Source organism: Charadrius vociferus, unplaced genomic scaffold (genome assembly GCF_000708025.1).
Source record: "Charadrius vociferus isolate BGI_N301 unplaced genomic scaffold, ASM70802v2 scaffold871, whole genome shotgun sequence".
Taxonomy (NCBI): Eukaryota; Metazoa; Chordata; class Aves; order Charadriiformes; family Charadriidae; genus Charadrius; species Charadrius vociferus.
In genome coordinates, this window is record NW_009646866.1 from 333,008 (window position 1) to 351,584 (window position 18,577).

General features: G+C 44.8%; 1 protein-coding gene across 1 annotated transcript in view; it reads right to left on the bottom strand.

Annotated features, from left to right (window-relative positions):
- Window positions 1-896: 896 nt before the first annotated feature.
- WDR91 (WD repeat domain 91) overlaps window positions 897-18,577 on the bottom strand; it is an 18,987-nt gene continuing 1,306 nt past the window's right edge. The window contains 15 exon segments of the mRNA XM_009894409.1: window positions 897-1,350; window positions 2,284-2,481; window positions 3,244-3,356; window positions 3,902-4,010; window positions 4,805-4,973; window positions 5,323-5,417; window positions 6,921-7,071; window positions 7,513-7,712; window positions 9,802-9,960; window positions 10,241-10,418; window positions 12,378-12,502; window positions 14,649-14,731; window positions 15,598-15,805; window positions 17,286-17,474; window positions 17,476-17,524. Coding sequence (XP_009892711.1) covers window positions 1,186-1,350; window positions 2,284-2,481; window positions 3,244-3,356; window positions 3,902-4,010; window positions 4,805-4,973; window positions 5,323-5,417; window positions 6,921-7,071; window positions 7,513-7,712; window positions 9,802-9,960; window positions 10,241-10,418; window positions 12,378-12,502; window positions 14,649-14,731; window positions 15,598-15,805; window positions 17,286-17,474; window positions 17,476-17,524 — 2,191 coding nt within the window. The 3' untranslated portion in view covers window positions 897-1,185.

The window sequence follows — 18,577 nt, forward strand, 5'->3', positions numbered from 1 at the left end:
GAAGTCCTCTCCAGGCGACCACCCTTCACATCGGTGAATGTTTATGGATGTCCAGGCTCCAAAACAAAAATGGCCTTAAGAGATACCAAAGGTATCTTCAAAGAGTAAATCTGACCCATTCTTCACATAATTGAGATAAGAGCTCTGCCAAGAAACAGTACTGTGAAGTCCCCATAAAGGCCAAGGACATAAGCAGCAGTAAGCTCTGTGGTGATGTGTAAGCAGATGAAACGTGGCTGCTTAGCAGTCCATTCAAAGACTATGAGATACTTGAGCACAGCACTTACTCTGATGTTGGGGAGGTGCAGGGAGGGAGACAGCTCCAGTGACAGAGAGCACAATACAGCACCAGACTGGTTCTGGCCCGCCCTCCCTCCCTCCTCCTATCCGCCATCAGGTAGCTGCTAGGCATTATGAAGCTTCTGAACTCCAACACAAGTATTTCAAACAAATGCTCAGGATCTCTCCTCTCACTGGTAGCAGATATCACAAGGGAACACAATACATCCAAACAAAACACAACTGGTTTTGTTTCTGGATGTCTCGCACTGGTTCCCCAGAGTGTGCAGGTGTCAACGCCAAAAGCATGTGGTGAAAGCTCAAGGGTCTTTTCTCCATGCAGGAGAGTTTCTTGGCACATCACTGCCCCAGCCACCCTCCATGTTTTGCAGCAACGACTGAAAAGAGCACAGGAATCGAGTGCAAGGGAATATTTTCTTTTTATGGAAAAAAAAAAAAAGAAAACAAAAAAAAAAAGCACAACAACAAATGCTATACTGAAAGAATACTCTGGTTTCACACAGGCCTTCCTAGTTTGAGCCATCTTATCACCATGCACTGTGCTGTTTCATGCATGCCTCCTCCAGCCTCACCTTCCTCTGCAGAACCCCTGATGTGATCCCAGCAGCCTTCTAGCCACGTGCTACTCAAGACTCCCTAACGGAGGGAGTCCAGCTGCCGCAATGGGTCAGTGGAGACTTACTCTTCAGTGCTGCCATGGATCCGGTCCCATACCGGCATTCTATTGCACAGTGGTTTGGCAAATGTATTTAACGTTTGTCAAGAGGCAAAAGCTACAATGAGAAGAGGGACTGTGGTTTGCCTTCTTTCCCATGCAGTTTGTTCCTGTGGAGTTAACACTGTTTTTTTCAAGTCTGTTGCTCTTTTCTTTCACCACTGTCCAGGTTAAGACTTTTGAGCCAGTAAGGTTGTTAATTTAATCTTCCCATCCATAGAGGCAGTAAGGCAGGTCCCACAGTCCATGGCCGTGCTCCAATCCACTGTGACAACAGGAGCTCGGTGTCCTCCCAGGGAAAGGCAGCTCTCCAGAACCTTTTCCTCACCATTTAACTAAAAGAAGGAAATAATAAGATTTTAAAGAGGCAGGTTACTGCAGCAGGGGCGGTACATCCACAGAAGCCAAAGCCTGCTACAGACTCCATATCCCTATCAGCATACATAATTAAGCAGAAAAATCAGAGAGATGTTGAGAAGTGTGTAGCACACGAGGAAAAAACTTCCAGTCTCACAACAGAAGCACGTGTTCTCAAGCAGCTCAGCTTCTGACATCAGCTGAGCTGCAGTAATGGAACAAGGCAGGCTAAGAGCACACACTGATGAGGAGCAACTAAGCCTAAGCTATAGCTCATGTTAGTGCAAGTGCTCTGAACGTCCCAGATGCAAAGTAAAAATTCCATCTAATCTGCCTTGCAACGGCTTATACTGATGGGTATTGACTCTAGAGGAGGCAGGCACCAGGCATGCGATCAGTAATCACTTGTTACTGCGGCACAGAAATTTGCATATGTGGAATCCCTCAGCCTTACCCTTCATTTCATTTCAGGAAACAGTAAGAGGAGAGAATCAGGCTGGGACTAATATCAGCAAGCACACAAGGCAGATTAAAGATGAGCATCAGTCAACAATCACACATTTTGCATTGAACTGGCATGCAGCAATATATTAAAAAAAAAAAAAAAAAAAAACACAACTTTGCCCTAGGCACTTGGGCACTAAGGAAAACTGCTGCAGCTAAGCTTTAAGAACAAGGAACACATATACTTCAGCTACGTACAGAGGGTCAAATGCTTACAGAGCATTCAAACACTTGCTAAACACCACACACTGCTAAAATGCACACTGTATGAAACTGAGCAGCAACTTTCACAGAGCAGGGATGGGTAGGTGCTGCTTGAGAACTTCCAGTGGCTGCTGTTGCAGCCTTGTAAGAAGAAGAGCTTGTACAGAAGCGTAACAGTACTCCCCATCACTTCTCAGACTTACCTTAAAAATTACTCCCCCGGTAGAAGAACACGTCAACATATAGTTGCCCTCAGAGTCAAAAGCAAAAAGCCTCCCTCGTGGGAACTGGACTTGCTTGTAGCCACTGTACCCAGACAGAACAAAAGGTCCTGTAGCTTCGCTGGGAAGATCATATTCAGACACCTTCAAGCCACTTTTGTGAATATTCCACTGAATAAACTAGAATGACAAAACGAGATGACAAAAGCCCATAGTGAAATTGACTGGGATGAAAGCGGAGGGGCCATTCATCATTTTTAAGTGAACTGGCTATTCCTCACAAACAGAAGATGGCATTTTGACATCTATATCTAAGCAGCTATATTTGTAAAACACAGGCTGCAAAGGCTGTAAGAGCACCTACTATTCAGGCAAACATATGCCCTACCTTCCACAAACACTGCTGCCTACGTGTTGTTCCACATTGCATGTAGGATCCTGGTGGGAATTTGCCTAACTCTCACCAGCCAAGGACCCACACCTTCAGGGAGTCTCCCTCCCTGAGCCACACCTCTACTGCTGAAGATTGTGGAACTGCAGAAACTGAAGCCTTTATTATAAGCAACAGGCAGAGGCTGACAAGGAAATTTATGCAAAATGTTCAAGGATCTGCTCCCTGGTGAATTCCAGATTTCAAATGTGGTGATGACCTCAGGGGCACAGAAAGGTCATCTTCACATGGATTCCCTAGGAAGGGGATGTCACCAACAGCAGGATTTGCAGACAAGGTCTGAGACAGCTCCCAGCTGTTAATACACTTTCCAGCCACTCTCTGCAGGGACTGCATGCATTAGGGTGGTGCTGCACACCTAAGATTACAGGTAGCAGTCCGCAGATCTTCCAGATTCTGAGGGTATTTTTACTGCTATCCCCACTGTATGGGAAGGACTCCAGAAAGGATCTCACTGTCAGCTGACCAGTAGGAGGTCACCCAGAGCCTACCTTGCCATCCTCGCCTATGCTGTAGACTGTGTTCTCATCATAGCTGAACTCAACGGAGTAGACTTCCCCATCATGTGCCTTCCAGCTCATGGCGCACTCGTGCTGCTGCATATCTGAGGGGAGAATCAGTACTGAACACTCCTCATACTCGCACAGAGCTGAGGTGAAGAGAGAAAGGTTCTTTATGTTCATAACATCTCTGTCCCAGCCCTCTAAACCAGCCTGGGGGAACCCAATCCAATCCCAGCACCATGTGCTTATTGTCCAGTATGTGACTTTTACACTGGCCACAAAAATCATTGCCTGTAACTAGTCACGTCTTCCTCCAGCTTTACAAGGCTGCTCACATGCTTACTGTCAACTGCAGGCATTCTGAATCCAAGCCCCACTGCCACCTTTCTTCCTCTCCTCCCCTTGCTGTGCTGTCCATCCTCACAGCTGCTGCCAGCTCTGTCCTCCGACAGACCTGGGACTGCAGCCTCCAGCTCAGCACGCGGGTCAGAAGTTTATGTCAATTCTATCGTGGAGGACAGAAAATAGCTTCCACCTTGCTGTTCTGGCATGTCCCACAGCTGCCTCCCTGCTGGCAAAAGAGCAGTGCTAGAGGCAGCCAGCTGGGGACACTGAGGGACCACCTCACTGACCAACATCAACGTACCAAAGAGACGAACAATCCCATCTGCAGCCCCAGTGACCAGCAGGTTGCCGTTGTGGTTGAAGGCTGTGCAGTTAATAGCAATGGGCTCAGGCTCCAGGGAGAACTGCAGCTGGAAGGGAGAGTCTGCATTACTACCAAGAAATGGAGCTGGGGGTGCTGAGGAGCTGATTTCCAGGGGAGGGAAGAAAGACAGTATCTAGTAGCAAGAACTCCTCCAGTTTGGAGCCCTGTACCTCTCATGACTACAGACTTCAAGGTTGGCAGCTGCATTTTACTGTGACACTAAAACAACAATTCACCTCAGCCAAGCCACAGCTTCTTTGGCCACGGCCTCAAGGCTGCAAAATCAGCTTCTGGCAGGCATTGGCTCGAGTACGTTGCTTTCTCCTACATGTCAGGACAGTGTTTCTTAAGGGCAAAGGCAAGCAATGGGATGGGATTCCCTGCCAGAATCTGACACATCTAAATTGAAGCAATGGAGGAGATGATACAAGATGAAATTTCTGAAGGAAGCACTTCACTTGAAAACAGGTAGGGCAGGGGAAATAGCAGCAAAGAAAACCCTTCAGTGTAGCCCAAATGGAGAAAGCCTGAGCAAAGCATCATTCAATCCACTTGGGACATTTTGTGTCACAAACTGTGCAGGCAGGATAGAAACAAGGCTATGGACTATTTTGAAGAATCCCTCAAAAAAACCCCAACACACCAACAAAAAAAAACCACCACCCAAACCCCACAGCTACTTACACTATTCATTTTTATTCTGCATGGGATAGAGGGGAAAGGAGGAAGGAGAGGAAAAAGAAGGGTATTGAAAAGAAAGTCAGCATAATTTAGAAAGAGAAACAGAAGACACTCATTCTCAGCAAGCAAACTGAGAAAGGAAAGAAACCCAGCATGTACCTGCTGCTTCATTGTTTTAGTGTCCCACAGTAGCAGCTTCCCAGGAACTTGGTTCATGCTTTTGCCCCCGGAGCTGACGGCTGAGAAATCCATGTGGGAGATGGGGCTCTGGGCTGCCGCAGAACAGACAAAGGAGGCACCACTTGGGCTGCAGGCAAGCGAGAGGATCCTGAAACACAACAAACAGTCTGTATTGCCTCTTTCCAGCAACTGCCTCAAGCACAACACTTGACTACAAACTCTCCCATTAAAGCCCTTCAAGACAGGGTGCACTGTAAAGACGGACAGGATTCCTGTGCTTAAACAGATTTTAAGCGTCTCGCATTTACTGCGCAGTTTTACGCTGCTCAGACAGGGACTGCCCTCTGCATGAAGGCTAGATAGTCCTGCAGTTGCAAGAAAGCAGCAGGAACATTGAGATTTCACTTACCTTTTCACAGCCAAACACAACAACAACTATATTTAAATATAAACAATATTTATATTTATATATAAAAAAATCAGTATTCCAGAGTTACCTGGGCATGTCTTCATCAATGCTGATTTCACAGAGATTCTTCTTCGCTTCTGTGTCATAAAGGCGAACTGTCCCAACCCCACTGCCAAGCAATAGCTTGAAATCAGCAAGGAAGAGATAAAAGGAGTGTGAGTGAGTACAATGATGCTGTCCAACAACCACCAACACCATAGAGTAAATTTTTTTCTACTTATACGTTCAGGTTAAACGTCACTCCATTAGGGTACATCTTGTCTTTCTGTGCACAGCACGCTGAGTAGGACTACCCCAGAGCCACAGAAGTCAGAGTGAAAGCACTGCATTCCAGTGAGAAAAAGATCTGATAGGCACCAACGTGGAGTAAAAGCCACTTTCCAGACTATGGCTCAACATTATAGGATACAAAACATACGTGGAGTCTCAATAACTAGGTGAGCAAAGAAAGAGTAACACAGAATTAGCAATCTAAGTTTAAGAGAAAACCAAGTAGAAGCCACCTCCTTTCATCCAGGAGAGAATGAAATCATTCAGAAGGGCTCACGCATGCTTTATCAGTGGTGCTACAATTTAAATCAAAAGTAAAACCATGGAAGGATGCATTTCAAAGAAAATTAAGCAAGCCAGATTCTTCTCACTTCAGAGCCTGATTTGCTGCTGAATCCCCATGTATTTCAGAAAGAAGAATCTTTCTATCAGCAAGCAGGAAATAAATTCCACAAAGCAGAAGAAACATCAGAACAACTGCATGGACAACTTCCTTTTTAAGAGCAAAAGAAAAGAAAGAGACAAGCTGTAGCACTAGCTCTTCACAGGTGGCACTTTGGGGTTAGCAGGAACACATTGTCAGTGCCAAAATGTGAACAATATTCCCTCAGTTGCAGGCCTGCCTTCTCACACAGCCCTGTCTCTTTGCCAAGGGAGGGCATGAAGCACTAGCAACAGTTCTAGGGCTCAGAAGAACGCATATAATTTAAGGTTCCTCTCTGGTAACAGAACTAGAGAAAATCTGCTTACAGGAAACAGTTAAACTGCCATGATATTTAAACAACCCCCAAGCTCCTTATGCACACACCAACCCCCAACTCATAAGGCACCAGTATAAAACTGGTTATGGAGCCCTCTTCACCCCTGCACAAGCAGGATGCCACCAACACACCTCTGCTCCTCAGCCCGGCTCTCCCTTCTCTGCTTCTGGCTCAGGGTGCGAGTAAAGCCCCACAGCTCCCTGCTGCAGGGCTCCCGTGGGCTGTTGTACCAGCTTGCCTCTGCCTGCATTTACAAGCGGCTGCCTGCTCTGCCTGGAGAGAGGCACTTCTCTTAAAGGACCTACTTCTATCCTGCAGCTGTACCCGCACTACCGCTTGGGAATTTCTGCCTCTGGGCAACCAGTAGCGAATTCCTTGCTCAATACACAGAGCACACTCCCCACTCTAGTTTTTCTTAGACCCTACAGGCTTCAGTTCCCCATGTCCCACTCAAGTAGAAATGAACTGTTGCTCTGTTCTTAATGCAGCTGTCTAGAAGATAATGCAGCTGTCTAGAAGATAATGTGCAACACATAGCAACACAGCCCCAAATCATCTGCTGTGACTCTCAAGCCTCCACATGCAGACTACTCACCAGCCGATCACGCTTGGTCGCCCATTCCAGAGACAGCAACGGAGATTTGGAAATGGATGAAGCTTTAGTTTGCATTATGGGGTTAAAAGACCAGACTTTGATGACACCATCCACATCCAAGCTGGCCACCCTCCGTCCAGAACAATCAACCCTATGTGCAGAAAGAAACTGATTAGATATTGTCTCCCTAGAGTTCTTAGATGCGAGGAGATACCCCACTACTGCTTCCTCTCCTGGCCACACACAATTCCCTCTGCAGGAAGCAGAACTTCCTTGCACCACTTCCTGTTCAGTCCACAATAACTGGCACAACGAAGCTCACCAAGCTCCACGTGCAAAGAATAATGCCCTTAAGCAATACCATCCTGCTTTCCCAGCGAGTTTCCTGCTGGCTGGCATCTCCCAATCACAAAAATCTCTGTCCATTCTCACTGCACAAGCTACAGGCTATTTTCGGTCACACCAACTTGACTGCCCTACAACCAAGAGTACATGCACAACGTGCTGGACAGAACAGAGGCTGGGAGAAAACGGCCAGACACAGCTGGTCCTCTACAGAGGCTTCTATGAGAAAGCCCTCTTGTGACAGTACCTGCAGTACATGATGGATGAATGGTGCTCCCCGTACTCCTCCTGGCTCAGGACGATGAAAGGCTGCTCCTGCCGGACCCCCACAGCCTCTGCACCGCTGGTAGGCATTTTGGTTGAAGTCTCTACTTGCTCAGCATGCAGCTCTGAGCATGGCTCCGTCTCAGCTGTGCTAATATCTGTTTTCTTCTCAGCACTTTGACTCTGGAAGAAGAAATCCTGAGTGAAATACATGGAAGCAGCAGTACAGATCAAGTTCTTTAGCCGCCCCAGCCTGCTGGGAGAAAAAAAACCCAAGATGCTGCACTGAAACAGCAGCATTGTCAGCTCAACACTCCTTCTGCCAGGGACCTTTCTGAGCACAAGGATAGCAGATTGCACAATTGCAAGATTTAATATGGTCTCTTGATTGTAGAGTCCCTTATATCCCACTCCATGTGACCAGCCACACACTTTCCTATAAGAATTAAAGGAACCACATCATCTCTGTTTGGCATATCTCAGCTGGTATTAGAGGCCCATTTTGATGCCATTAGAGCACAGATTCACCAGCAAAACAACATATTTCAAGGAATTCTTGCATTCAGCAATACAAGTGAAGTCTGTATAATATGCAGTTCAGTACACCTGCACAAAAACTCTTGTTGGATGGCATCCAGTGGATGGATTATCCTCATCTGCCAGGGATTTAGTCTGTGCGCACTGGATGAACCACTGCAGCCAACTGACTGATGACAACGCTAAAGGTGACACGTGAGTCCAAAAGCTTAAAATCCAACTTGACAGGGCAGATGGAACAAGTGGTGTTTTAGGAGGTGAAGGTATCTGAATGAGACAAGATCTGCACTGCAGCACACAGAAGTGTTTGAAAGCAGCGTAGTCTTCCCTTGCCACCAGAAGCTGAACAAGAAGCAGTTATAGCACATAAGCCAGTAAAACATCTGTAAGCATTCCTTTGCTAAACCATCTTCTGAAGATGAAATGCCCCAAAATGGTCTTGGTAGCGATGGGTTTGAATCCCTGTTAACTAACACATCCTTGCCTTATTTATAGTAGCTTTCACATCTTGAGCAATAGGGTCAAACACTGCATAATCAAATCATATCAAATCACAAAGCCAGAAAAGACCGAGAAATAAATCAAAGAATGCCTCTCTCTGTGTTAGTTTATGTGGGGAGATAACAACCCATGAATGACACTCATGTGAAAGAAACAGTACTGCCTTTCAGTTTCCTTTTTGCTCACATGCTGAGAACAACAGAAAGCTAAGTATTATCAGATTCTCCTAGAGCACCAGAAGCAACTTTTACAAAGCCAGGAAAACACTGTCTTAACCTGGAACATCAGAGAAAAAGGAAAGTCAAAGGATACTTATTGGGAGTCTGGGCTTTGCAATTTTCTGACCAACATTTAATTAACATTTTTCAGATGAGCCATGAAGAAAAACGTTCTCTCATAGCCTTGAATGTTAAGTGGTGGAGTAACATCTCTTCTCTAAATCAGCGCTCCCACACACAGGACAGCCACACATAGGGGCCTATCGGCAACAGTCCCTCAGCTCTGTCTCTCCCCCAAGGCAGAGCGTCTCATACAGCCCAAATAAATAGGGTTGAGATGCTGCCATCATTCCTCTTGTGCTCTGTATCCTTTGACCACATGGCTGCTGAAAGCCAGACAATACACAGGTGAATAGAAGCAGTCCACTGACCTTCAGCAGTGAAAATCCAGGACACAGTTTTATTATTTCATTAGATTAGAAAGCAAGGCACACCCCAAGGCAAAACTGCAAGGTACAACACAAAAAACTCCAAAAAGCAAATGTTGCTACAAAGCATATTTCTACTCCTATCCAGGAAAACTTGCTAGAATTTTTCATCTGTCCCACTCTGAGCCTGCACAAACCAGCATGAGAACCCACAAGAGAGAATTCAATTGGGCAGGATGGGTGAGCCAAGCCCATTGCCACTAAGGAAAGGGGATTATAACAAGGGATTTGAACATAACCATTAAGGTGGATGAAACAGGCTCCCAGGACCAGGCTGTTGAAAAGATCATGACAAAAGACAACTCATTTTCCATTTGAAATGTCAATACCGATTCCCTTCCAGGGACACAGAAATAAATCGAGTGTGGAAGGAGTTGATTAACTACAGAGATTAACCTTTGATACAGTTAGATCAGAGTTGCAGTTCAGAAGCTTAAAAGGAACACTTGCACTTGTTTTACCACCTAGCACAACAAGCTACAGAAATACTAGTCCTCTGCTTCCCAGCCTTGCAGTGTTGCCCAGTACCTGGAAGGTCCCTTTCGACAGCAGTTCCTTCCTTTCCTTCCCATGCTCTTGCAAGCGCTTCTGCCGCTGCTGCAGGGAACTCGACTCTCCTGCTATTAACCCACTGAAGTGGCTCTTCCCATCCTTACAGCTCGCTGTTCCTTCTTTTCCTTTGGCACTCTGGAAGGCAGAGGAATTATTTGGCAGAGTTACACTCGTGTGAGGCTGCAGAACAAACAGCAAAAGAGGAGGCAAAGAAACCAAGCACCTGCAAGGGCTCCACAAGCCCCCAGACAACAGCAGCTGTTCTTGTGCTGCACTCAGGCCCAGCATACACTTGCAAGGAAGGAAAGAACATTTTATTTCTTTCAGGTGGAAGCAAAAGCTTGGAGCAATGCTGTGCTGCAAGTTAACTCCTTGGATACTGACCACTTTTCAAATGAACACAGTTGAGAATTACCTGGTGATTTGATGGTTCTTTCTTCCCTAGCAGCATACTGCCAGTCTGCGTTGGAGAAGCCCCACTTGAATGGGCTGGTCTGGAAGGGCCCTTTTTACTTTGGGAGAGAAAAGAGGACAGAAAGCCTCCCCGGGACTGAAGAGAATGTGCAGTGTTCCTCTGGCTGCAGGTCATATCACTAATTGAAACAAGCACAAAAACACAAAACAAAACACTCAAAAAACACCAAACAGAATATGAAAGTGTAGGCAGACGACCTGATCAAAGACCACCCAACAAGCAAAGTGCCAGCTGTTTGAACCACTGGAGGACAGATGTTCCTTTCCAAGCTGACAGACCCCTATGGATTAAAAAAAAATGTTCTAAAACATTCTGTTAGTGCCTGGAGCAGATCATTATAATTACTGTAACAGAAGCTCACTTCTCCGAGATGCCACTGAGGCAGTGGGCCCAGCTGTTGCTGAATCCCCTACAGGGCCACCTCAAGCTCCTTCCACTCCATCTGGTTAGTTTAGAAAGACCCTAAGGGAGAGGCAGGAGAATCCAGATTTCCAAAGAACCTATTTAGACGGGATTCCCAATTCAAGGCATAAGACATACCTACTTCAAGAGGCATTCAGTATCCAGTGTTTCACTGAACACCCTGAGATACTCAGCCATTTTAAAGCACAGGCCCCCAGTATCTCAAAAACTTAACCTAAAGAAAATAAGAAAAGTTTAGGTCCATTTCTATGATTACACACACTTCCCTTTAGCCCACACCACCAAGAGCAGCAGCTGCTTCCCAAAACACAACTGTCTGACCTCAGTCCACTACAGCTTCCTCTCAAAGCAAAGCAGCACCCAGGGGAAGGGGAACACAACCACCTTCACTGTGTCTATCCTCTCTTCTAGGAAGGAACCGTTCTACCAAATTTGGGCTTTGATTTGAGCAGAGACATGGAAAAAGCAACCAGAACTGGCTTCCAGACTAAGAGAAAAGTTGCACACACAAGAAAGTTTGCCACTTCTAAGGCAATTTTTTCTAATACAAATGGACAAAAATTAATAGGGGAATAAATTATCCCATCCCTCATGTCACTCTCCCCACGTATACAGATGATCATCAGGACTTCCCACACAGAATAGTTAAACAAAAACAAATGATTTCAAATTAAACTCCTTAGCCCATCCTGTGCAGAGCAATTATCAAGATAGCTCACCAGACACTTAAGTCTATTTAATCAGACAACTTTTAGACCAAAACAAAGACTTTGTGTGTGGTCTCTGCTACAACTCCTATTTGTCACTATCAGCAGCATAATTTGATCAATCCCCCTCCTGTCTGAAGTGAAAGAAGCACATGAGAAAGTCAAAGCCCCAACAGTGTTATTAATACCTTGTGGCTAAGCTACATTTACTTTCAGATCCTTTTAAAGCAAGGGGGAGGAAAAAAAAAAAAATCTCAGTAACACAATGAATTCAAACACACATACTTGCTTTGCTTGACTGCGTACTGGGGGAAAAATAAGAGTTGAAATAACAATTAAACAGGGTGTATCCCTGTGTATGTTGCTTAATTTCTGCAGATAGGAATACAACAGATGTAGCCATAAACCACACTTTAACTGCAGCAAATTTATGGGGAATTCTGTGCATAACTGAGCCTCGAAGAAGAGGAACTCCTTTTCCCTTGACTTCACAATAGCAAGAAAGCATCTCTGCATAACAATGACCCCTTTGGGTCATACAGTGTCTACAAAACAACACAGGGCACTCACCTACTGCACTGCAGGCACTAAAGAAAACAGGAGTCAAGAGAAAATCCACTTCATTTGAGCAATACTGCAGAGTACTGCACTGCTACCAGTGCCCTGGCCACCCAGAACACCTCGGTGCAATGCTGACAGCCCAGCAGAATCACTTCCATGACTGCTTGGGCTCTCGCTGATTGGCAAGAATCTCTCTCCCAAATGGTGGGAGAGATGCCTGTCATGAATTTCCCCATTAAACCCACTTAAGTCACCAGAATTTCTGCCCGGATGTCTTCCTGCATTGATTCCCAGGGCAGGGAACAAGGAAGTGACCCTGCAGGAGCCTCCCTGACCCAATAAAGACAGCAGAGCCAGTCCCCAGCTCCTGCTCTGCAAGCACTCACAGCTCAGAGTCCCCTAGTCGATCCATGTTGGCCACATATGCAGGCAACTTGTGATGCACAACTGCTTGTTCCACCTCCAGTTCCTCCTTCTTCAAGCGGGAGGATTCAGCCTGCAAAGCAAACAGCTAGGAGAGAAGAGAGCCAAGTAAACAGAGGGTCACTGATATTCACCTCCTTCCTACTTGCTGAAGTTGTTTATTCCTTTTATTTCAACAGCCCTAGAAGGGTGGGGAGGGAAGAAAGCCACTCTAACTGGCTGAGCACCACATTAGCCCAAGTAGTCAAAACAATCAGTACTTTACACACATGAAACTGGAGCCTACTTAAAACCCTTTAACTCCTCTCCTCCTGTTGCTGTAGGAACATTAATGGTGCTGGGAAATGAGAGCCGGCCAGGGCAGAGCTGATCAGCCACTCCACAGGCAGTTCAAGGCCAGGGCAACGCACGTGACTGACAGTAGTGATGTATGGGCACTGAGCCTAGAAGGTAATCTTCTTCCCACAGCCAAGGGGTTTGGGGAGCTGATGGGGTGCACTGAGGCCAACGCCATCAGGTCACCCTGAAATCCGGTTCTGCACCCTGCCCAGCTCCCTCCCAAGCATGACAGTGAGATTTATCTCCACATTATGGAGAAAGAGACATTTTTCTTTTTCCCTCTTAGCAGAGAGGAACCTCAGGATGCTGCTTTCTGTGACGGATGTGGTTTATGCCTGTGACTCTCATTCACATGAGGAGTTCCTCAGGCTTTTCTGTTTCCATACATTTGTTTTCCAGATATAATTCTTCTTTTTCCTTTTATCATAGTACGTAAGGAAAGAAATTACAAGAAGAAAAAAAATGAGCTTCAGAAATCCAGCTTGCTACTCATGTGTTTGCATTGTTCCAACAGTGAAATCAGAATCGCTACTTAATTTCAACTAGCATTGAATTCAGTATTTACTTACACCGTTTTTTATTTAAACCTGTATTCTATAGATAGCTGCTTTCTTTTCTGACCTGAACAGTTCTCCAAAAAGGGAAGTCTAGTTTTTGCCTCTGCCTATTTGCCAGAGAACGCTTACGCAGTCTGTAAGTGATATCAATCAACATATCAAAACCAAAAACCAGCTTTAATTTGACTAAAAGTACAGAATACAAAATTGAAGGAAAGAGAGCTCTGTTTCAAAACACACCTTATCCTGCTGTCATCATCTTTGCAGAACTCTGTCAACGTTTGCCTGACCCACTGACTCCATACAGTCCACAGTGAAAAACCTCGCTTCTCTTTCGCAAAAAAGCCTTTTTGAAATCAAGTATTCTATTTTACTTTAACATTTTTAGGACACATGAACAGTGTTGAACAGTTGAAACAGGAAGCACAACGTACAACATAATGTTTTGTAACACAGGAGGTAAAGCACAAAATTTACTTTACTGATGTATTTATACAAAGAGTGCTTTTGCTATGTTTGAGGAAGTGAAACTAAAGTCCTGCTTAAATAAGCAAGGCTTCCCACTTGTACCTAGTCATCCACATGTGATCTGTAGTTCGGAAAGTTCTTAAACTGTAGATTTCCTGAATCTCTCTAATAGGAAATTATAATGGGAAAGGACCAATCCATGTTATATATTCTTACACCCTCTCTCTAAGCATCTGATGATGATACTGTCAAAAACAAGAAATGGAGCTGGGTAACATTTTGTCTGAACTGCTCAGCCCTTCTTACGGTTCACTGCAAGGTCTAGAGTTGGGAAACAGATATTCACAACATTTCCATTAGTTGATCTAAACTGCTTTAAGTGCACTTCAAGCATGGTGAAGTGGCTGTTTTAGAAGTAACAGTTTCTGCCTCTTTGCCAGAAGTTATTGCCTGTTTCTATTGCTCCATCAGCTAAAATCTGGAAGAAACGGAATACAATTCACAAATTTGCATGCAAAGTCAGCCACATATGCCCTTAACCTGCCACTAGTTTCAGCTTGTCTTGACTTTGCAGTGCAGCAGGAAAGAAGTTTGCACGATATCCAGCCATTTGTCAGATAGCACAGGGACAGCCACCTCCAACAGAGGGATAGTAATACCCGAAACAGACATTTCACAATATGATCACAACCCTAAGTTTGCTGGAGACAGTTGATAGATAAACCAAAATAACAAAGGACTTATACAGGAATCTGCCCTGGAATAACTGCACTGAACTGAACAGTTACAACTTTCTTGAATGGACGGAACCAATTTTACAAAACTCACAGCCCAGACAGTCAGCAACTAAAGAGTGACTTCAGCTCTGACCTTATGCCGCAACGATTCATTTTCTTCTTGGATGAGACTGCTCCTGAGACATTCAGCTTCAAAGTTCAAAATGACTGGAACTGGTGAGGAATGTTAAAGAAAACCAAGGCAAGAACGCTTGCATGCACCTGGCTTAATTCTGAAAGCCAGCACTTCATACTGGCCATTTGCCTGGAAGACAGCAAAGCTGCCCTGTCCATACCACCAGCAAGAGGTATGTGCGAGGCCAGAAGACTAGTAACAGCTCAGTTACCTAAGCCCACTTTGTACTTTCTTTGTACTTCACCTTTGCACAAACTAGTTCACACAGGCTTTGCAAAGATTTTTAGGTTCTTCCCTTTTACATGTCAGAAGTGGAGGACACGACAGGTTATTTTACTGCATTAGTGTACACTGAAGAAACAGTTCAAGGTGAGCTGTATTCCAGCAGCAGTGTAAACCTGCTCATCAGCAAACAAACAAGGTCAGAACTCGGCAGTGTGGGACGAAAGCTGTTATTTCTGCCAACGCTGAACTGCCCAATTATAGTGAGCTGTCATTAGACAATGTTGTGAACATATATACCCAGAGAAGGGTCTAACAGGAGATGCTAGTTCAGTTATCGACTATGACCCAAGGTTGCACGCCTGTTTGGTACTATGCCAAGCCAAGAGGAAAAGCGTTTCAGAACAAGATGTGCACGAGATTTCTAGTCACTAGCATGGGGATGAGTTCAGCATTAGCAACAACCACAACTGTTTGTGCCCAGGGAATATAACCTATCATCAGATAATTGAACAATTACTATTCCAACATCCTCTGGTAAACACCAGCTTCCTATTAAGTCTTGGCTCTAAACAATCACCTGAAAGCAGCAAGTTCTGCAATACTATATTCTTGGCACCACTGCTAACAGTAAGCGTAACACCAGGGCAAGGGAGATTTAACTATTAGTTGCCAAAAAGGATATGCATGCACTGAAATAAGACACTCAGGAAGTTGTGCAGAGACACGATAAACGTATCTGCCCACTGGCGCGAGAAATAGGTGGCGAAGGTGGGGTTGGAGTCTGGGGCAGGGAGGAAGGGCAGGACAAACCAATCCTTCCACTCCGCCTGGTTCTGGAGCTCGGAGGCCTGCTTGAGGAAAAACTCCTGTGCCTTGTCATTGCGGCCGGTCTGAAACACAGCAAGAAGAACAGGGCTCACGCTTCCATTCATGCCACCACATGGCTTCTAGGAATATTTGCTCTGTATTATGAATATACTAACAACTACTTTCACCACCCAACAGAGCAAGTGGTTAGAGTTAACAGACTCATCTAGGAACAAAAAAGAATCTCAGATGCACTTGGAGAAGCTCACAAATGCACTTAATCCAACCTTCTTTCTAGTCACCACAGTCTTGTTTAAAGGCCACAGCAAATCAAACTAATCACTTCCACTGATTTCCAGCTAAACTAGTGCAATTTGTGCACTGACGTAAGACCTAAGCATTTGTATACAGAACCAAAGTATACTTCAATTTACTCAAGTCTGCAGCAGATGTAGCCTGAAAAGGTTTCCATCTGATACGTTATTTAGACGGGACAGTCACGCCTCAGGGTAAACACAAGGCAAACCAAAACATGAAAAAATGCAGTTCCAGAAATGTGCATTAGATTTTTGCCTCCCCCACCAAGACCCATCATTTAAGATTTTCAGTCAGGGAATCAAGGAGGAAACATTGCTTCTAAATAGTAAGAAATGAAACTTATTCTTGACAGGTATTTGTCTATTCTGTTTGCCAAAACCCACTCTGTGTAATATATGCCATTGACTTTCCTAGGGTTTCTGCTCCATTTTAAGCTTGTTATTTTCTGTTCTGTTCAAAGCAAACAAAAAACATTCACTCATTTTCTCTCCCACATTACCTCGTACAGACTTGAAGCCCACTTCTCCCCTCTCTTACAAACTAAAGCTCAACTCCACCAACTTCAAGTCACCTTTTCTTTCTTCTGGACCCTCCAATTGCCTTGATGCTTTAAGAACTGCAGTGCCTGGAAGGTCTGGATGAGTCCTGCCAGCAAGTTAGAGTGGAAAGAATACAGACAATCCTGCCTGTTGATCCCCAGTGCTGCAGTAAGGCCCTTCCCTGCACTGCTGTTGCCTGCTCAATCATTCCTTATTCTACATTGGAGCAGCTGACTAGTCCTACCTCCATACAGGCGCCTGGGGCTTTTTTCTGCCTGTTTCTTCAACTTGTGAAGATTGCTTTCAGCCCTCTTCTTGTCCTCCTCTGTCCTCATGGCAATGCCACACAAGGAGGTGTTTAAGAACCTCGTGATCTCTCCCAGTACCCAAGTTATTAACAGAGGCAGAGCAGGACTGAGCTAGCAGTACAGCCATCCTGTCTGAGGGACATCTGCTTTCATGTCTGAGCGTGAATATCTTGCTTCCAGCTGACCGTATTCCCTTCTCACCTGAGCTTCCCTATCCTGCTTACAAGCTTGTCATGTGAGTCTCTGTCAAACTCCTTACTACGCTCCTGATATGTGACACATGAATTTCTTCTCCCTTAACCACCAGGCCCATCAAGAGGCTCACAACGGTATTTAATTGCTCTGATTTCAGAGACCGGGATCCTTTTTAAAACAGAAGCTTAAAAATCAAACACTACCTGAACAGTATGGACGAGGTAGTATCGGAATAAGCTGGTTTTCAGCTTGTTCACTGTTGGCCGGTACACATCTTCCAAACGGCTGAAAAGGCGTCGGTCCAGATAACTCCAGTAATCCCGCAGGGCAGCCAGATCGTAGCTCTGAACGAACTGCTGCAGCTGGTCCACTATCTTATCCACCTAAAGAGGGCAAAACAGGGAAGACTACAGTCACATGAAGGATTTTCCGGCACAAGAGACTTTCTGTAACTTAATGCTGAGAAGCTTTAACTGCACAAATAATACTACAATCCAGCACTTATGCGTTAGTTATTTTCCTAATCTAGGAAACACTCTGCATTTTGTATCAGCACTCTTCCACTCTGCAGCACCTTTCAAACAAAAAAAGAAAGAGAGATGGAAGAACACAGCCAAACAGATTTTGATAAAAAGATCACGTTTTGTTAAACACGGTTGATTAGATTTTTTGCAAGTAATCAAAATTTTCCATGTCTTTTAAAAGCCGATTGATATTGAACAAACAGGAATGATGTGTGATTAAACATTGAAAACTCAAGTGCAACACCTGGAAAATATCATTTTTAGACTAAAAGGAAAAAAACCCTGTATTTAGCCAACAGAAAGAGGAAGAAAGGTCTGTTGTACTACAATCTTGGAAGTACCTTTCTCTTTAATAACATCATCTACTAACAAGGCAGACATAAAAGTTTGCAACAATTTTTTTGTCATTATGTCTATTTGAAAATAATTTCTCCAATGTGAGTAAGGCAGAATGGTGGTACGGGAGTACATTTTTAGTTCAGTGATTACCAATAGCCAAGACAAGCATCAGAAAAAGAAAAAATCTGCACCCTATACAAAACTCAACTACCAAAGTTGTTTAACGTGTGGTTTGCTCCCCTCTTATCTGTTAATGTCTTCGTACATCATCCAGCCTCTACTGTGGCTTCCTACAGACAGAGGAAACAGAAGTCTGTGGCTCCAGCAGCCCCTTCTTAGTTTTGTCCTGGACAGTATTACCTCAATTAAATCAACTCTTTGCCCATCTGAAAGATTAGCAAAGTGCTGGTGTTTTAAAAACAAAAGCCATGTGTTTTATGAACCATAAAGGATGCACTGCTGGCTAAAGGAAAACCTGACCGATCAAAAGGCTACATTCGGCGTCCAGAACTGCCGCCGTGGGAACACGAAGCTCACACGAAGGACTGAAACTCTCTCTTCGAGGCTGGCAAATTCTGCGCCCGTTTCCACGCATCTAAGCAGATGCTTCAAACACCCGAACTACGAAGCGA